General features: G+C 38.2%; 1 protein-coding gene across 1 annotated transcript in view; it reads right to left on the bottom strand.

Annotated features, from left to right (window-relative positions):
* Positions 1-877: 877 nt before the first annotated feature.
* The window catches only part of ANO10 (anoctamin 10), a 110,100-nt gene continuing 91,881 nt past the window's right edge, over positions 878-19,096 (bottom strand). Inside the window, exons 12-13 of the mRNA XM_086615157.1 lie at positions 14,209-14,325; positions 878-1,051 (exon numbers count right to left, since the gene is read on the bottom strand). Of these exons, the coding sequence (XP_086471283.1) occupies positions 878-1,051; positions 14,209-14,325 (291 nt within the window). The remainder of the gene's footprint in view (positions 1,052-14,208; positions 14,326-19,096) is intronic.

Genomic DNA, 19,096 nt, shown 5'->3' with positions numbered 1-19,096 from the left:
CTCTGAGTTTCCAGGCTGGTTTCAGGCGGGCGGTGGCTAGTTTTGGAAGAGCAGCCGGTGACCCGGAGCACCGGGGAGCACTTATGTAATGTGCTTACACACCTTACGTAACTTCCACACGCTGTGACAGCCAAACCATCTCCCAGATATTTGACTATCTGACAACTCCTCCTCTCCAGCTCTCTCCCTGTCCAGTTTTTAAGGAGACATTTAAAAAAACCTACTAACAATTCTACTCCCCTGCCTGCCCCCTTGCCAAGCTCCCCAGATTACAGACACTAATGGCACCATGCTAGCTACCAACAGAAACAAATGAGGTCTCTGCTTTTCGACATTTTCATGCATATCCTCTGCAAGTAAACCCAACTTTAGAAAAATCACACTGCGCACACGCTACAGCCACTGGTTCACAGCAACAGAAACCCCTGTTTTTACAAATGCTTCTTCTCATTCCTCAATAATCCAATCTTCAGCTGAGTGGATGGCAAACATTAGCCGAGGGCGCATTGAGGAGGAAGGGAAAATAAATTTATTGTGTGGACTCATCTACTTAACAAGAAAGTTCCAATTTTTGAAGAAACCTTGTGAAAAAGCAGTTCTTAGCAATTGAGTTATTTTTCTTGGCTGATATCAATGCAATAAAACAAGGCATTTTGCTCTTATGAAAATTAATACTATTTGTCTTTTCTAGGATAGTTACACAGTACATAATGTTTAATTTTTTCAATCATGTTTGGTTATAATTACTTATAGCTTGCAGAAAAGGGTATTTGTAAAATAAAATCATTCATAAAACTAAAAGTGTAAATGACTTGAACTCACACATTCTGTTGAAAAAAAAATTTAACCCCTAGCACACTGTTGTAACGGAATGTCCTCACTTTGCACCAGTATTATCATCCTGACACTGGCAGAATACAAAAAGCATAGGTAATATTCTAAGTATAAGACAACTAGCATTCTTCTTAAGAGCCAGCTGTAAGAAGGTAGAACCACTATCTTGTTCTTGCCATTGAAGTCGGGACTTTAATTGTGAGATACTATCTTTTACCTGTCAACAAAAACGCAACACAATTTGAATTAAAGAAGTAGCATTTAGCAGTTGCATGCCTAGAAACACAGTCAGAGGATACAAGATAATTTGACCTAAAAAAGCTAAGAGGCTTTGGGCATTAAAGCAGACTCTCAAATGTTTATCTTAGTGCAACAGTTTTGCCCTCAAAGATCCCCGGCATGATTAATGTTTGCTGGAAAACGTCATGCACATAACACAAGAGTAGAAAGACAGTAACTTTTAAACACATCTACTCCAGGGAAAGGAGCTGTCTATATTCAGCTGAACTTTTAAAAAACTGCCTATTGTGACTACAAAGATGCCTTTAAGAAAATAAAGGCATACAGTGGTTACGAAGCAAAGACGTAAATTGTTAGGCAGAAAGCACGAGCTGTAGAAATCTGGCAACGCATTACGGAGGTGCTGGCCAGAACTCCCCAAGCAAAGCGCCCTCCTTGAAACGCAGGAGATCCCAAACAGCAGAAAGACTCAACCTCTTAGTATTTCTGAGCGCTCCTGTCACAAAATAAATGCTTCACCCTTCTACACATAAATGCCTCTGCAAGAAAGCCAACATAGCTAATTACTAATAGAGTATTTATTTTAAATTTATATTTACAATGAAATTAAAATTTTTGATGCACAATACAGTTTTACATAAGAATCACACATGAAAATCATAGAATCATAGAATGGTTAGGGTTGGAAGGGACCTTAAAGATCATCTAGTTCCAACCCCCCTGCCATGGGCAGAGAAATCCTCCACTATACCAGGTTGCCCAAAGTCTCATCCAACCTGGCCTTGAACACTTCCAGGGATGGGGCATCCACAACTTCTCTGGGCAACCTGTTCCAGTGCCTCACCACCCTCAATGTAAAAAACGTCTTCCTTATATCTAATCAAAATCTCCCCTCTTTCAGTTTAAATCCATTGCCCCTTGTCCTATCACGACACGCCCTTGTAAAAAGCCCCTCTCCAGCTTTCCTGTAGGCCCCCTTTAGGTACTGGAAAGCTGCTATAAGATCACCCCAGAGCCTTCTCTTCTCCAGGCTGAACAGCCCCAACTCTCTCAGCCTGTCTTCATAGCAGAGGTGCTCCAGCCCTCGGATCATCAAAAAATCACTAAATACATCAAGCAATATAAAACTATTCCTTGTCAATGCAATATTTTCTTCTTCTACAAAGTTAACTGAGTTTGGAAGATGGACTTTTAAGTGTTCCAGTCCCAAGTGACAGACATGACCTCAGCTATTTTAAGAAACTAAACAACGTCACTTGTTATGATGCAGTGTAACTGCTCAGCATACTTCAAAAACACAACAGGCCATGAAATCCACCACCACCAACTCCTGCATATCTCATCTAATGACAACTACAGTGGAACCAACAGTTCTCAGACTTAACAGTTTTTGGCAGATTAAACAATTTTCCACGAGAGGACAGAAAAGTACCCTGAGTGCCTAATATCCCCTCTATGGTGGCAAGGAACAGATTAAGTTGATTCATGTACTATACCACAGTGGAAGACCAGAAACTACAAGAACCTTGCCAACATGAGTTTTCCCAAATTTGGCTTTCATTGTGTTAGCAAAATGTTAACCTGGCCTCCAAGAAAGAGGACTCTCTGTATCAATTCACATTATTTGGCCATCTATACACAGAGGAAAATCGGAGTTAGCTAAAGCCCTGGAGCACATGATTTGATTATACTAACTGTCTTAAAGCAAATTTGCAAGCATCATTAACAAGCGAAAAGCAAATCAGGCCATCATGTTTTCCACAAAGCCTGTAAAATAAAATTATGGAAACTCAAATTCACAGATTCCAGAAGTCAAAAGGACCTTCATGATAATTCAGCCAAATACCTCCTCTCATATACAAAACTTAAAAGAATTTTTCCACCAAACCTGATTAGAATATTTTAAGATGTCTGCAAATAATCAACCCACGTCCTTAGCACCAAGAATAATGAGTTGCAGCACTTCTTGCTGAAGGACACTGTGGACCCTAAAGCTAAAAATGGTTCAAAGGGAGACAGAGCACCATCATGGTACAGAACATCACTGAAGGTGACTAAATACAAAGAAACTGTATCTGGCTTACAAAAATCAGAGCTAAAAATAACTGGAAAGTAGGAGAGTTTCAGGAGGAAGCATAACATCTAGTTGCCATGCTTTCCTGCTCTTTCCTAGACATCTGTTGGTGGCTGTTGGTAGAGATGGTATACCACCTTTGATAAGTTTTTGTCCTTGATCCACTCCATTTCTAATGTGGACCAACGTTCACCTATTTTCAGATACTAGTACAAATCACAGATACAAAATTGTGCCTCCTTTATGTAACATCTGATTTCAGTCACTGGGTCACATTACGCTTTTATCACGAAGATAAAAAAGTCTCCTGCTATCCTTCCATGCACTAGTAAATACATACATAACAAGGCATCTCTCAACTCTTTTCTTGACAAGCTAAATAAATTTGAGTCTTAGAACACTCATGTCACTAAATCTCCCCAATATTATGGTAGCAAAGGTTACAAACTGCTGATTCAGACTGTCACATAACTCAAGAGAATCATCTGTACGTGTATGAAAAAGAACAGCTGATACTGGGACAAAATGCTTATAAATGTACCTATAGTAGATACAGACTTCTTCCCACGCACACATCTTCAATGTGCGTTAACCAAAAACACTATCAGAGCTTAATCTCTGCAGACCTCCTCATCCTCATCTCCTGCGTTCTTGGTATGGCATCACAGTTCCTTGCTTATTTCCTGATCTTATACACTAGATTAAAAAAGGCCAAAATCAAGTTCCTTTGGGAATACAAGTGCTACCAGTCTCCTCCCAAGGAAGCTAGCAGGTTGCTTTGGTGGGGCATACACATGAAATGGAGAGAAAAGCAAGTTAAAACTTCTGATGGATACCCTGTGCCTGCTTCCAGCTAAGTGACTCAACACAGGGACATGGTCCTGTTGCCTAATGTGGCATGGGGAGAAAAGGAGGCCCAATCTCCCTGCCCCTACACACGCAGAGGACATCTCTGCTCCTTTTTCAGACACTGGACACCTTGTCACGCTCTGTTAAGGGATCAACCTTTCTTCAGTCCCTCATCATTTATCAGTTTTATTTCAATCAAGTAGTGCCTATCACTGAACAATGTATCTCCACCACAGTTACACAATAATTAGTGAAAATATTACTTACTTCACTTATAATATCTACGAAATACATAGACTAAATTTTGCTGGTGCTGTCCCACCACACATGAATATTGAATTTGGAGCTAGAGCACCTATACTTCTACTAGTGACAGAGATGGGGCTTTTTGTTTTCGCGAATGCATGGCATGTTTCACAAAGAAAAGTCTCACATGCAGTGTAATGTGTCCCAGAAAACAAACAATAATAATTTTTTTTTATTTTAGTCTTCCAAAGCAAATAGGAGAAAAAACCTCTCTGACAAATTCTCACTCTGGAAGAAGTGTTTCTCTTAAAAATACGACCTTTCCTAGTCCACACACAGCTCCAGCTACACCAACTAGCTCAACATCGGGAAGTTGGGCTGGATGTTTTCTAGTGGTCCCTTCCAACCTACACCAGTCTATGATTCTGTGAAATCACAAACTCTTAAAGGACACGTTTAAATGCAGTCTATGTCTCAGCCCAGACAGTGGTAAAGGGCAAAATTATTTAAGACATCATAGCAAAGTTCCTTATATTATGGGTATAGCAAGTCTTAGACAATGGGTGTTGACACAGAACAAGTATTTGCTGATTATCTATGAACAAGTGGGTGGTGTCTGTTCTGATACAATAGATCCACCTATGTCAGACATGATTACTTTTCAGCTGACACAGATGAACATATGTAAAGTTTGCAGAAGCCTTCTAACGCACTGGAGTTAAAACAAATAAAACCACCTTTGTTGGACCAAGCTGCTTCACATCCGTCTGTTCACTTGGAAGGTTTTCCTCAGCACAAATTTTACTACGTGAAAATTTGTGAACTATCACGAATTTTGAGAAGTAGCAAAAGAGAGCAAGAGGACAAAACAGAGCTGCCAAATAACATGCATAAATTACAAGAATGTAAATGAAATATGAATTGATAATTTGTCCTAGAAAATTATGAGTGGCACAAAAACTCCAAGCCAAAACACAAATGCTGCCATATGTTGTTCAGCTTGCGGGACCTCAGTGGCTCCCAGGGGACAGTAATTGGACTAAGAGCCAATTACTTGCACCGCCTGCCAGGCAGGTGTCCCCTGCACCACGAGCACCAGAGGCATTCAAACCCTGAAACCTCCTGCAACGCAGTCTTTTTCTGTTCAGCTTTGGAGAAGAGCGAGCAGCAATTCTACCCATCCTCAACTAAACGAGGGAGAGGAAAGTTAGTGCTTTAAGGTAATTCCTTGCTAACACTGAAAGGGCTCACAGGAGAGGAAAAAAGTCATCTTAATGGACATCACTAGTGCAGAGCAGCAACTGGAGAGCTAACTGCACAAATTGTCACTGCTTGTGTGACAGGGATCTAAGCCACACAGGACAGGGTCCAGTCTGTGATGGGCAAGGGTCTGGTCTCAGTTTCTGCAATAAAAGATCCCTTATCAGATTGAATCTCAGGCCATAGGTGCAGCAGAAAGTACCAGGAGCAATGCTCCATGAAACCACCTTACAAAGTACTCCACCATGAAAGTCTGAAAAATATTTGCATAAGGACTACTCTAACATACAAAAAGCATGTGCTACTTAAGTAGTACATACAACATATTAAAGTATTCATGGACAATACACAATTTAAACAAAATTCACACACATAAACCACTTATTTTTCTTTTCCTGTTAATTCAGACAAGCAATTACATCTCATTTCAGAACACAAATTATCAATCCATATATACAGCAAGGACTGTCTATCTGGCATGTGTCTTACCCACCTCACTGAAACAGCAGATATATATCAGAATGCTATTTCTCATACAACAAAAAGGATGAGTATTCAAGGCAGCACCAGTAGGCATACAGATGTTTTCCAGGTTCAACATGAATAAAATCCTAGTGCCTGCATAGGCAACGTATCGTATTCGATACTTGTTCTTAGAATCACTGTGATGAGGCTGCACAGCATGTGCAAAGACTCAGTCATGGTGCAAGCGGTATCATTTGCAACACATGGACACAAACCCAGTTTTAATTTTTTGTCTCTTTTTCATGAATTCTGTGGGTTCCTCTTTTTTGATCTCCAGCTAGTCTGAGAAAGAGTTCTCCCTGTAGGCAGGATGACAGAAAAGCCATCTTTAAAAAAAAAGAAAGAGAGAGAGGAGTTGTTTTTCTTTATAGAGTGGTCGTGGCGGTCAGGGTAAGCAGGTAACATTCAAACATCTAAAATTTGGCTGAAATTATCACCTTTGAAAAGTTGAGATATATCCTATTTGCTGTCTTCCTGCTCATAGAGAAAGCTTTCCAGAGTCAAGTTTAATTATTTCAATTAAACTAGCATTTCTTTTAAAGGCTTAATGTGCTCACTGGGATCTTAATGTGGCACAGGGAAAAGGATATTTAAAATGTGATAGGCATGTAGGAGTCCACAGATGCTTACAAAAAAATACTACTTTTTTATCACCAAGTTCTATTCAGTTCTATAAATAAAGTTTCATTATCAAATCATAGCAAGTGCAATCTTTTGGGATTCTTTTCTTTTGAAAGAATTACAATGAGACAAGAGATTTCATTTTTCTCTTGCACTAGTCCTTCACCTTCTCAGTAACAGGTGCAACAACTACTTAGAAGTCTGTAACTACAGACACATGCATGTCCTGTTGAAAGCTGGTTACCAGCATTCTTGAAATCAAATTTCAGTGTGCACTTTACTCTCATTTGTATGGGAAGTGGAATAGCCTCTTCCCTTGTATTCAAACCAGTTCAAAAAGAGAGGACTAAACTGACTGATGTTCATTCCACTACCAGGCTCTCGGTCAGGGTTTGAGAAAGGTAAAACGGGTTATCTTTCCAGAGAGACTTAGCTGTTACAGAAACACAACCTGATGGACAATTTTACCCTTGACAATAGTCACAGAGAATGAAAGGACTGTTGGATTCCTGCTAAGAAGGTGGTGCATGGTTTGTTTCTGTTCCCATTAACAGAATGCAAAAGTATCACTTACCTTCACTTTATACTCATATCTATTTAAAGGTTTATATTTACACTGTTAGCTCTCAGGGGTCCCATATTTAAAAGTTTAACTTGTCTGCACACCAGGCAGAGTTGGTGTTATCTTACCTTCAGTTGAAAAGTCACAAATGGGGACACAAAAACCTTCCCAAATGCATAGGCTTTAGGTTTGGGTTTTTTTTTCTTAAAGGATCATAATTTATTTAGGTTTTGCTAACTCATATATTGAAAGTAATTTTCAGAAACATACTCTCGAGAAAGGTCCAACATTAAAGGAATTCATGTTTAAAATACACTGGCAAAACTACGTTTGGACACAATCTGTTCTCCTCTGTCTGGATGCAAGTCTTTCTATGCTTAAAAAAATCTATGTTAAGAAAATATAATTAATCTTACTTGCATTATATCCTTGCTGCTACCAAACACATGCAAATGTTATATCAATATGTCTGAAAGCATTCTGACTATTCATTAGGGAAAAACTGCATTTCCAAAGTTGAATTAACAGGTTTGGACTCTTAAAAAAAAAAACAAAACAACAAACCTAGAGCAAACGATTAGTAATAGTTCTATTTTAACATCAGCTGTGAGTTTTATCTGATTACACAAACCAGTGGAGCCTATCAAAAAAGGTGCAGCCATATATTTTCACTGAAAAAATGAGTTTTGTTAAAAATAATTTTTTCTTTCAAGGAATTTTTTTTTTTTCTCAAAACATAAAGCAAGTGGATTTTTTAATCTCATTCTGTTTCAACCTAAATTCAATGTTTGAGCTCAAGCTTCACTAGTCTTTCCTACAGGTTGCTGTGCAATTCTTTGATTATTTGAATGAAATCTTTTCCCTTTAGCAACTTGCCTTTCCTCCTGTCTGACTGCAGCCTTGTGTTTGCTCAGCATTGCCAGAGAGCACTGAACAAGCTTCTGCTTTTATTATCAGTGGTGTTTTGAGGGTAGTCCTAAAGCTACAGGTGGTCCTTTTCTGAGCCCTCTAATCACAGCACAGAATGAGGCAGTAATCCATTGAGTTTGTTTCAGTCTCACAAAAACTGTCTTCAGTTTCCATTTTGCAAGATAAATAAGCAGGATGTTAAGCGCTAAGACTCATGCTCTCCCAATGCTAAATGGTTAAAAAAAGATATCCTGTTCTCTTCCTTCCCCCACCAAAAAAAAAAAAAAGAATGTTTCTGAGGCTCACTGCCAGTTCAAGCAGCTATGTTGGCCCATCACACTCCTGGTCATATTCTGAGACACATGACATGGTTAGTAAATAGAAAATCTCTGCAAGAACAACAGTCTGAAGAGGTGCAAGGAGCAAGCATAAATGTCACTCAGTGCAGAAGACCCTTAAGTTAGCAGTATCTCTTTGTTTTGCTCTAAGCTACAGAAAGCTGGTCTCAGAGAGGCTAAGCACTCTAACAGGACAGGGGCCAGATGGACCAGCACACTCCAACTTCGTGTATTCCTTCTGAAAGGGACATCATTAGTTCTAGTGGGTATTATTCCTAGGAGAAACGGCAAGGTCCAGCCATTGCAGTCAGCAACCAGAAAGCTTTGCAATTACTAGAGCTGCTGCAATGCAGTGAATTGCAATGTTAAAGCACTGAAATTACTTGAAGCAGAAGGTTTTTACTGGAGAAAACAGCAACTTCTACAGCCAAAATACCTGTAGGAGCAGGGAGAGACAGATGAAACTTTCCACATGACTGCACCTAGGCAAACCAACACCTGCCTCTTTGTCATTGTCTCACCATCCTTTTCAAAAAGAAGGTAATTAGCACACTATCGTGTTTTGAAGAAGCCTTTGCTCAACAAAGATCATGCAGAGATCAGTTACAGCATCCTCCAGTTTCTGCATTTCCTGGAGAGGAAACTAGGACGCATCAGACACGTTTTCAGGAGATGGATGACACTGCTGAAAAAAATCCTAGTGAATGTTGCACCTACTGTTGCTTTGGAAAACTTGTTATTCTGCCAGAAACCACTACGAAGGAGCACTACTGACTTAGAAACATACAGATCTCACTCTAAAGCAATGGAAGTAATTGTTTATGGATATTCAGACTATACCATCACCACTAAGCAGTTGTGTGTACATGGTCCAACCACCATGGGAGACACTGCATTAAAGAGCAAAAGGTCTTTCTCCATTTAGCCCAGTTTGAATGACTATATTGCTTTACCTCACTCTGAAAAGAAACACACCAGAAATTATATAGGAGGCATATTTTCATGGCTAGTGTTCAATAAGCTTGACCCTTTTCATTACTGGCAGTTGAGGAAGGATGACAACTGTCAATTAGATTGCTCACAAGCATGTTATCTATCTGGACGCTCTTTCTGGTGGAGCATTTACAGACGAACACCAGATACCCAACAGATGGACATGTTTCTTGAAACACCGAAAGGCCTCACTTATCAGAAGGAAAAGGCATTCCTGTTAAAAGACATTGGCCACCAATGGCTAGAACACCTTAAGAAAGGAAGCTTGAGCACAGGGATGACAGGATATTTACAGATGAGGTCCCCTTTGGAGGTAAGGGCCAGGCGTGGGGAGGGAACTGGGAAGGGATGCACAGAACAAAAAACCATCCACATCTGCATTTGTGCTCCAAGTTAAGGACAGGCTTTTTCCCCTGTAGTTCCTCTGGAAAAGCAAACTCTTGCACTAAAATTTATTTATCTATTGTTGCTATCAAGGCTGTTAATTCTGCTGAGATAGCGAAGGAGATACTATAAGGAAGAACATCTTTATCCAATTTATATAATTCAAGGGGTTTTAATGCAAAAGTATCATAAAAAACATAAGCACTTTTACATCAACAAGCTTTTGTTTTCAGAGCTAATACTGATGCTTGTCTAGGTAGTTGCACTTTGTGAAAAGATACACCATTCCCCATCATTTAAAACTTTATTTTCCCTTGAAAAATGCCTACTAGTTATATACCATGTTGGAGTTACTAACTCTCTGTATTTCATGCTCAGAAAATAACTGGATGAACAATTATTTTCCCCCAATTTGTCTCTTGTTCACTTTGCCTGGGTTTAGTTTCAGTGCAGAAAAAAAGGTATTAATCTGATGTTTGCCTCAATCAGAAGAAGGTAATACTGGAAGATCTCACAGTTCCTGAAAACATGACTGTAATCTAGTCAACAAAATGCAAGTTATGCTGTTTAATCTCTGGTTGTCTTGTGTTTCTGGAATTTAGACCTTTTATAAGGATAGACTGCTGACCTGTCTCCAACCATGAGGGTCTTTTGTCTATTCATTAAGCTTTGATCTATCCAGAAGCTAAAATGCTTATCACTGTAGCTTCCACTGACACTGCCCTGAAAACGCCAGACAAGTCCTCACACTAGTTTTATAGCACTGGTCCTCACCTATGCCTAAGGTAATTCCTGAATCTCTAGAAGAATTAACCGACTGTTCCCTTGCTGCTTGCAGGCACACCTATGCTTGGTCACTCTCCCTTAAAATAGGAGCTAGACTGAAGAGCACAGCATGCTTCTGCACTTGCAAGAAATAGATGCAACACAGCAGAGAACTGCAGAGAAGCAAGAGGAGTCTCGGGCATCTCACCTCGCTTGACTAGCTAGCTGCTTCCCTAAGAAGGATCAAGATGTTCACCAGAAAAGGGTCCATCACCCTAGCAGCACACAGTACCCAGCATCCAGGCCTCCTTCCAGGTGACAAAGAAACTGATAACACTTTAGGGAGTGTGAATGCAATTGCTCCGGCTCCTCTTCCAAAAATCTTGATCCATATGCTCTTTAGTCCTCTATTAAAGAGTTCACATTAATTTATTCTCTGCCCAAACCCCCTCAAAAACAGAGTTTAGCCAGCCTCCTCTACGATTCTTTACACTGAAGGACATCAGGGAAATTTGAAGCAAAGTCTACAGATGTAGCACACTCCCCCATTTGGATTCAGAGCATTTTGTCTTGAGTTATGTCAAACTTTGTTACGACACTTCCAGTGTACCATCACAAAGTATTTTCAGAATAGATCAAGTTTACAACTCTTTCAACAGTCCACTCCTTCTGAACAGTCTTAACACAAACTATGTAAAGAAATGTTTAAAAGAAAAGTTTCAGAACTTCCTAGAAAACCTTTCTTAAATTTGAAAATTTCAAAACAAGACTGCCATTCCAATATAAAATTATTTTTCTTTTAATTATGGCATTTTTCACCAGATAGGAGGTTTTAACAAGCTCTAATGATCATCATCTATCTCTATTAGGGAACTGTGACTCCGTATTCCTTAAAATTCCTTTCAAATAGACACTAACTCAGTCTTCAAATGGATTTGAACACAGAATATTTACAGTCCCACTGCATCAGGTTAAAAAGCAATTATCTTAGCATTAATGAAAATGTAGAGGTGCTCACACTATCTAAAGCTAAGGATCCCAAGCGTAATCAATACAACTGTTCAAAGCAGCTGTATTAGGAGATTTTTCTCTCCACGCACTATATACAGAGCCTAATAATCTATTTTGGCATCTCAGAGGTTTACAGTCTGATAGTGTTAATACCCTTCTAATAGCTACATCTCAAGACAGCAGTACTTCAAAAGCTCACATGGTAAAACACAACAGCATGCATGTCTGGATAGCATCAAGAGAGGAATGTGTTCCATGCGTGCGCAAAAGCATGTAAGCCAGTTTCTCCCACAACGCATTTGTCCCAGACTTTTATGTCTGTTTTGTCAAACAGTTGTTTTGGATAGTTTTGTTGTTGTTTATTTTCTTGAAAGAGATACATCTTAAATTACCATGACGACTCTCAGTAACGAGAGGAAGAACTTGAAAATGTGCGTCTAAAAGAAATGCTTCACGATGTTTTTGCATTGCTGATGTATTACTTTTAAACGCGGATACTTTTCACACAAAAAACTAAGGCACCAGAAAAAAAGCCCTAATCTCTGTGTCTATGGGATACACAGCACAGTACCAGTCAGAGGAGATCTAAAAAAGTGATGGTAGACGCTTGTGTTTAAAGTACTGGCATCTAAATCTAGTACCATGGCATCCAAATATTCTAAGCCAATATTCTTCCTGAATCCTGTAGGAAGACGCAAAATATTAGGTGAGAACCACCAGGCTTCTGGTTCTTATTGAAATTCAGACTAACTTTTCACTACTGAATTAATGAAACAATCCTGAAGAACTGGGAATAAGGCACATATTATTGTAGGGAATGCACAAACGCAAGGGTAGGAGATGAAGTCCTAACTGCTGACATGCAACACTCATATTGGAAGAGACTCCGTATATATTCCAGCTGGCACATTATAACCAAAGGTGACTGTATTCGCTTGAGCTTAAGGTTCCAGTGGATGGCCTAGTTTTGCCTGTCTACAAAATGAAAACAGATATGGAACAACTAAAATTGAAATGCAGTCCTGCTTCTTTTAATATTATCTAAAAAGTACATGAGATCCACAACCAGCTCCTGGTAACTTCCCGCTGACATACTAGAGAAAGGCAGAAAAAAACTATCAGGCATTAGATTCAATTGTAATTTGGATTTAGTTTGTTATGGCTGATTACAGACGACAGTTCTGACCTCAATAGTGATGTTCTAGCATCACACAAAACTGTGGGATTTCGACTAGAAAAAGCAGTGTATTGTTTACAGGCTCAGTTTGTCCAGAATTAAGAGATCATTTTGGCACATGCAGCTATGGTAGATGTTCTAAAAAGTCATCTCCAGTTAACACAAAACACACAGAAGAGAAGAGGTTACACACCTGCATCTTGAGCACACAAAGAATATGTTCGTGTAAAACCATGCACTGCAGTGTAAAAATATCCAAACTAACAATAAATAGGTGAACTGGTCTCTGCAGCTCCATGCTGTTTTTTTGGTTTTGTTTTGGTTTTTTGTTTGTTTGTTATTTTGTTGGGTTTTGTGTTGTTTGTTTTCTGATATGTAAGCCTGCTTATAATCCTATCTAGCATAGTACAGTCAGAAACTCCTGAAGTATGCTGCCATTGCGAAACCAGCTCTGTAGAATCCCTGGATCCTACTGAAGCTGATACAATTCTTCACCTCTTGTGATCTCCACCACTTTCTCTATAGAATCATTTGTTAAAACAGAAATTTTCAGTAGAAAAATCTAGTTCCTTATTTGCCTACATTGCTTTGAAACGCCTATTAAGTAGATTGTAAAATACACTTTATTTATGCAATAAAATGAGAATATTTTATGGACAGGAAAATAAGGCGACACTACCTTTCCCTCACACATACTTAGCTCTCAAACAATTTTTTCAAGTTCAGCCTGTTTACAATTTCTGTTTATATTAGACAAAACTTAACTGTTCATTTATGATGGTATTTCAGCAATGAAAGAAATCCTAGTGTTGCAACAACAAATACCTCCAGAGGATCAAAATAATTTTCATAGAGCTCAATGTCCTTTATATGTGACAATATAAACAAAGCACATTTGCACACACAAGGACACCAGACATCACAAGTTGCTATATTACTAGCCACACCAGAAACTTCATGCTATCTGCAAAGGAAGACCATTTTCCTGGTGTTGACTCACACACATTGGTGGGTTGAAAGGACAGATGAATCAGTTAAAACTTACAGCTCTCTGCTCCACTTCTTAAGCAGTGATGGATTAATAGAAAATGAAGCAGTATCTGAAATGTTACAGTTTACAACCCAATGTGTAGAAGTAAACCAGCTCTGTTTTTTCTATGTATTTAATACCCTGTGTTGTACACCTTACTACTAGTAACTGTTCCACGCTCCACTCAGCCACCCCAACTCTGCCACTGCAACAACCTACAGGGCAGAGGTGGAATAGCTTTAGCTAGCTAATCTTAATGTAACACAAACAGGAATTTCCAAATCCCTGGATTTACCTATACATCCACCTAAACCAAAAGCAAAATCTCCCAAGTTTATCCTTCATTCAGGCCACCAATGCTTTTCACTGTTACACGTCGCTTGCTCTTACCTGTTGCTTGAGAGCCTCTAGTGATTCAAATTCCAATTTGGCTAGTTTTATCTGGATATCTCTTGGTTTATCCGGAATTACAAATGCCATGATAAACTTCATTGCTAGTAGCAAGTGCTGGAAAAACAAGCAAAAAGAAAAACATTGTTCTATAGAGTTTGAAGCATGGAGAGAACAGCACAATACTATATCCAAACTTAAGTGCAGAGGTATAAATTCTTTCTTGTGACACGTGCAACACAGATAGCATACTATAACTACATTGAGCATCAGCTACTCTATATTTTTTCTATTTACAGTCATTCATAATTTGAATATAAACACATCTAGTTTGGCCTATTTTCATAATAATTCTATTTTCACTATGTACTATACATTTCTAATTCACTTTTGCATTTGTGATTCCTGCTAAAATAAAAACTTTTACAACATTTTACCGGTGCATAGAAATTTAATTATGGCACCCAGCACCTACAGTTTCACAGTGAAATTCTTACATATACACACACATATAATTACATACAGCTAGATGCAATTATAACAACATACATAGGTGCATGCACACATGTACCATGTTATGATACAAATGAAACAAGCACGTTGTAAAAAATATGAACAAATCCAGAATTTCTGCATTAGAGAAGTTACTAAACCCTAAAAGCACTCCTGAGAAAGCATTAGAAAAGAACAGAACAAAATAAAATAAAATACCACCTTTAAAGAACTGGCACACTCATCAACAGATACTCTCCAGGAAACGAAGAAGCATTCCACATATAAGATGTCAAATTAGACATAATTTGTCAGAAAAGATTATAATCTTATTTAAGAGAAAACAAGCATGACGTTCTGTAGAACCTGGTCATGGCCCAGTCTTTAAATTTCAGTAAAACATGCACCATTCCCCTCATCTCACTAAAACAACTGCCAAACTGTCAAGTCAGTGGTTTTGTTTCTTCAAAATAAAATCTAAACAAAAATCATTAGATTTTATTTTATCAAGGGCTGAGCTAAAAGTATCCTGCATGTCTGCACACAGGAACTTGCTCCTAGCTGAGAAAACCCTGACCAACATAAGGCAACACTTAAACATATGTGCTTAACTTTAAGTACGTGATTTGGTTACACTGTCACGATGATACTCATAGATGTGCTTAAATTTAGATTGCATGTCCAAGCTACTTATCAAATTTCCCTGAATTTTTACAAAATGGAACAGATCAGTGCTCACTTCCGCAATATATTTTGCTGAACGATATGATCTTGATGCACTCGGGCATGTGAACTACAACATAACAGACCACAAATCCCTGAGATTCCAGAATTACGTGAGCAAGAAGCTAGCAAAACCACTACAGACTTCACAGGAGTGGCAGTGAAACCCTAAATAAGCCAACTCCAATAAGTAAGAGTTGAAGTAAAAAATCAGATAACAGTATCGAGTTAAGAAAACAAAAACAAAGAGCCATACATTAAATTATTTTAAAAAAATGTATTACGGAAAAATAGTTAGTAGATCTAGGAAATAAACTGTTAGTGTAAGGAATAATACTTTATTTAAAGAGGTGGAAGGAAGGCTGAAAACTAATGTAATGCTAATACATCATCAGTGAAAATGTGAACGAAGATTAAGAGGTTAATGAAGCAATTAGCATGTCCACTGTTTAATGCAATGGGTAATATTGCTTTATGGGAAAAAAAAATAAATCATATCAATAGTAACACATTCTTCCACTTATACAAATTTCATTTTCCCACTCAACTTAATAGTGCCTGCTGCTAAGAAACTTTTTTTGCAAAAAAAAAAAAGAGAGCAAACAATGTTGGGTTATGCTAGAAATACATAACAATAAAAAATATCTCAGCACTAGCATTGAAGGAATCTCTTCAATGGAAAAAGGTAAAATGTTGAAGATAATAATAAAAAACCCAAACAAACAATAACGCAGACTAGCGTGTTACACAGGTTGAAAGGAATAGCTAATTCACAGATAAAATTTTGGTTTGGAAACAGGAAAATAAAGAGATCACTTGGAGTAACTCAAAACTAGATAACAGGATTAGGGTAAAATCTTACACGCAAGGCAAATGACTGACAGAACTAGCAGAAACTGAGCAATTTGGACAGGGATATTTATTTGAAAAGTTATAATGGACGTTTCAGTTGGAAAAAAGCCAGCCCAAAGTCCTTTGGACTGGAGTTCATCTCGCTTTACTAAACAAAAGAAAAAAAAAATCATATTTTTTGATCATACTAAAGAGTGAGAATCAAATTTTGGGACTAATTGTTCAGCCACTGCCTCTTGAAGAGCCTTGAAAACATAAGCCAAGCGAGTAACTTTACACAGAGACTCCGAAGTAGCTCCAAATCCAAACAATTTTTAAGAAAATAAATCAAAATCATTTCAGGGAAATGTAAATAATATCATGGAGGACAGAGACAGACTGAGTTTTTTCCATTTTTGATAGGGGTGAAGAAGGAATAGGAGAAGAGACATCTAGAAACCAGAAATAAAACCAACAAAAATGCTGCAGTTAGTCCTGGAAAACACTGTATTTTTTAAAATAGATTTAGAAGGGCAACGTGTTTTAACTTCACCATATGAGGAGTTTTATTGTTGTATCAACTAAGCAGAGCCCAGCAGTTCAGCAGTATTCCAGAGATGGTTTTTTGGCAATAGGCTACCTGTTACCCACATGTACTGAAAAACCTCTTTGGCACAAACTGTTTGCAGGAAAGAAGTCAGTTTTCATGCTAGCATGACTTGCAGCCTGTAAATACAAGGATACAGCCCTAAACATAAAGGCAGAACCTCTGAGTCAGAAAGCCTTTAAACCACAGAAGGCTTGAAAGTTGGAGTACAGAGGAGGAAAGTCACTACTTTTGCTTGCCCTACTCTTACCCTCTTTCCTAGACATCCACTATGGGCCACTGTAAAGACAGACGACTGGGTTAGACAGACCCTTTGGTTTACCCCTCAAGAACAGCTTTTTTGTGTTCTTTCCCTCCCACCAAAACAAAGCTTTATCAGTCAAAGTGCTCAGAACTGCATGGGATGTCTGTACATAAAACTGATCTCAGAAAACATGTTGGACTTAACAGAGAGCAAATTCATTTTAATTCCACCTCATAACTCCCAGTGAACCTGAAATAAAGATATCAGAGCAACAGTCTCCCTTGGATAACTTCTCTAGTTGTTTCTATTTGCAAATTAGGAGTAATATTAATAAAATTGGGAAGGTAACTGGTAAAATCATGAATGTGGGTCCTGTGATTTATGCAACCTTCTTTAAAGGAAAATGTATCTAATTTTATGAGCAGTTTATATTGCATTTTGGAATTGCCATTTGACCAAGGAAATCTAAGTAGTCTTGAGAAATTAAAGAAAAAGTAGGGAGATAAGTAGTTGTATTCATTTTATCATTTATATTCTGCATGGATTTCTTCATCTTGTTTTAGAATAATTCCTGCAAGTCAGATCCACGAAGAAGAGCCACATGCTTTCAAACCAGAAATGTCTTACGAGTACAATATAAATCACAAGGATAGCAAAATTCTCATTTGTACTACAAAGTTACATTAATACTAATGTGAATATATTATAAAAAGAAAATACTGAAGTTTATCCAAATTTGCTACCCAACTAGTGCAAATGCATTTGTCCAATACTAAAATTTCTTCATAGAGTTGGTTTTGGTTTTCCTGTTTTAGGTTGGGTTTTTTTGTTAAATCAGGTTACAAACTCAACCAGTATTTCTAACTGCAACCATGAAAAAGAGATGTTGTTTCCAAGAACATGCCCTTCATAATGATTACAAGAGGACTATTTCACTGCGAGCAAAACCCAGGATAACATTCACACAAGCTGTAAGCTCTCTGATGCCAACAGCAAAGTCCCCTCCTATTTTGCAATCTGCCAAGTGGGCACAGGGAGAAACAGCAATGAGTCTCTCCCCCTTGATAAATGCAGTACCATCAAACTCTTTGTGGTCTTGTGCCAGGTGCTTAGAGAGCCAGAAGAACTATTCTGTTCTGCATAGCCACTGACAAGAGTAGAAGCAGCAGCTGTGTTTTGCAGCAATGGGTCCCCAACCTTGTCTCTTCTAAAACAGAAAATGCAAATTAGGGTTAAATTCCTGGAATTTTGAACAGCTAATTTGATTTCTGTAGTGGTCTGACTGCAGCAATTCCTGTCAAAATCTACTCAACTGGGAAAAAAATAAAAAAGAAAAAAAAAAGAACATAAGCAGTAGCTGTGTTGCTGGTTAGCTGATTAATTGCATGCCAAACATTAGCTTGGAGAGACTTCAACAAAATTTTGTATCAAAGGTCTATTTTAGAATCTAATATTTATAAAAACTTTCAACTAAAATCAGAAATCTGGACCTAGTCCAGCCTAGAACCAGCACATACTATGAAACAAGATGGTCACTGGTACTAACTCTGCATAGGTAAGGAACCCTACACAAAAGGCAACACCCGAGAACAGCACATCACTTTAAACCTCTGTTCTGCACTGGCACACGCAAAATGCCTTTGCAAATGTGAAGGAAAGTATGACTGCAAGATGGTGTCACTGTCAGAGCAGAAGGCAGAGAGATCATTAGGCTCTTCGCTAGGACTCCGGATCACACTATTCTGCCATTAAACTAACCTAAGATCAAACACCAAGAACAGACCAAAAAGAATAAATTTCTCTCTTTCTGGGGCAAAAGTTTTTAGCTTTGAGGGTCTTGCATCTTTCTGAGAGTAGAATAAAGGCAGGAGGAAAATGAAAAATAATTCTGTCAAGGGAGCAACAGAGGCAAAGAAAAATTTCCATAAAGCTCAGGAAGTTCACTTAAATTAAATTGTGTCTAATAGACAGCAATAAAACAAATTTATGAG

This window comes from Tauraco erythrolophus, chromosome 7, assembly GCF_009769465.1.
Source record: "Tauraco erythrolophus isolate bTauEry1 chromosome 7, bTauEry1.pri, whole genome shotgun sequence".
NCBI lineage: Eukaryota > Metazoa > Chordata > Aves > Musophagiformes > Musophagidae > Tauraco > Tauraco erythrolophus.
Note: the sequence above shows the minus strand (reverse complement) of the source record. Positions and strands in the feature narration are given on the sequence as shown.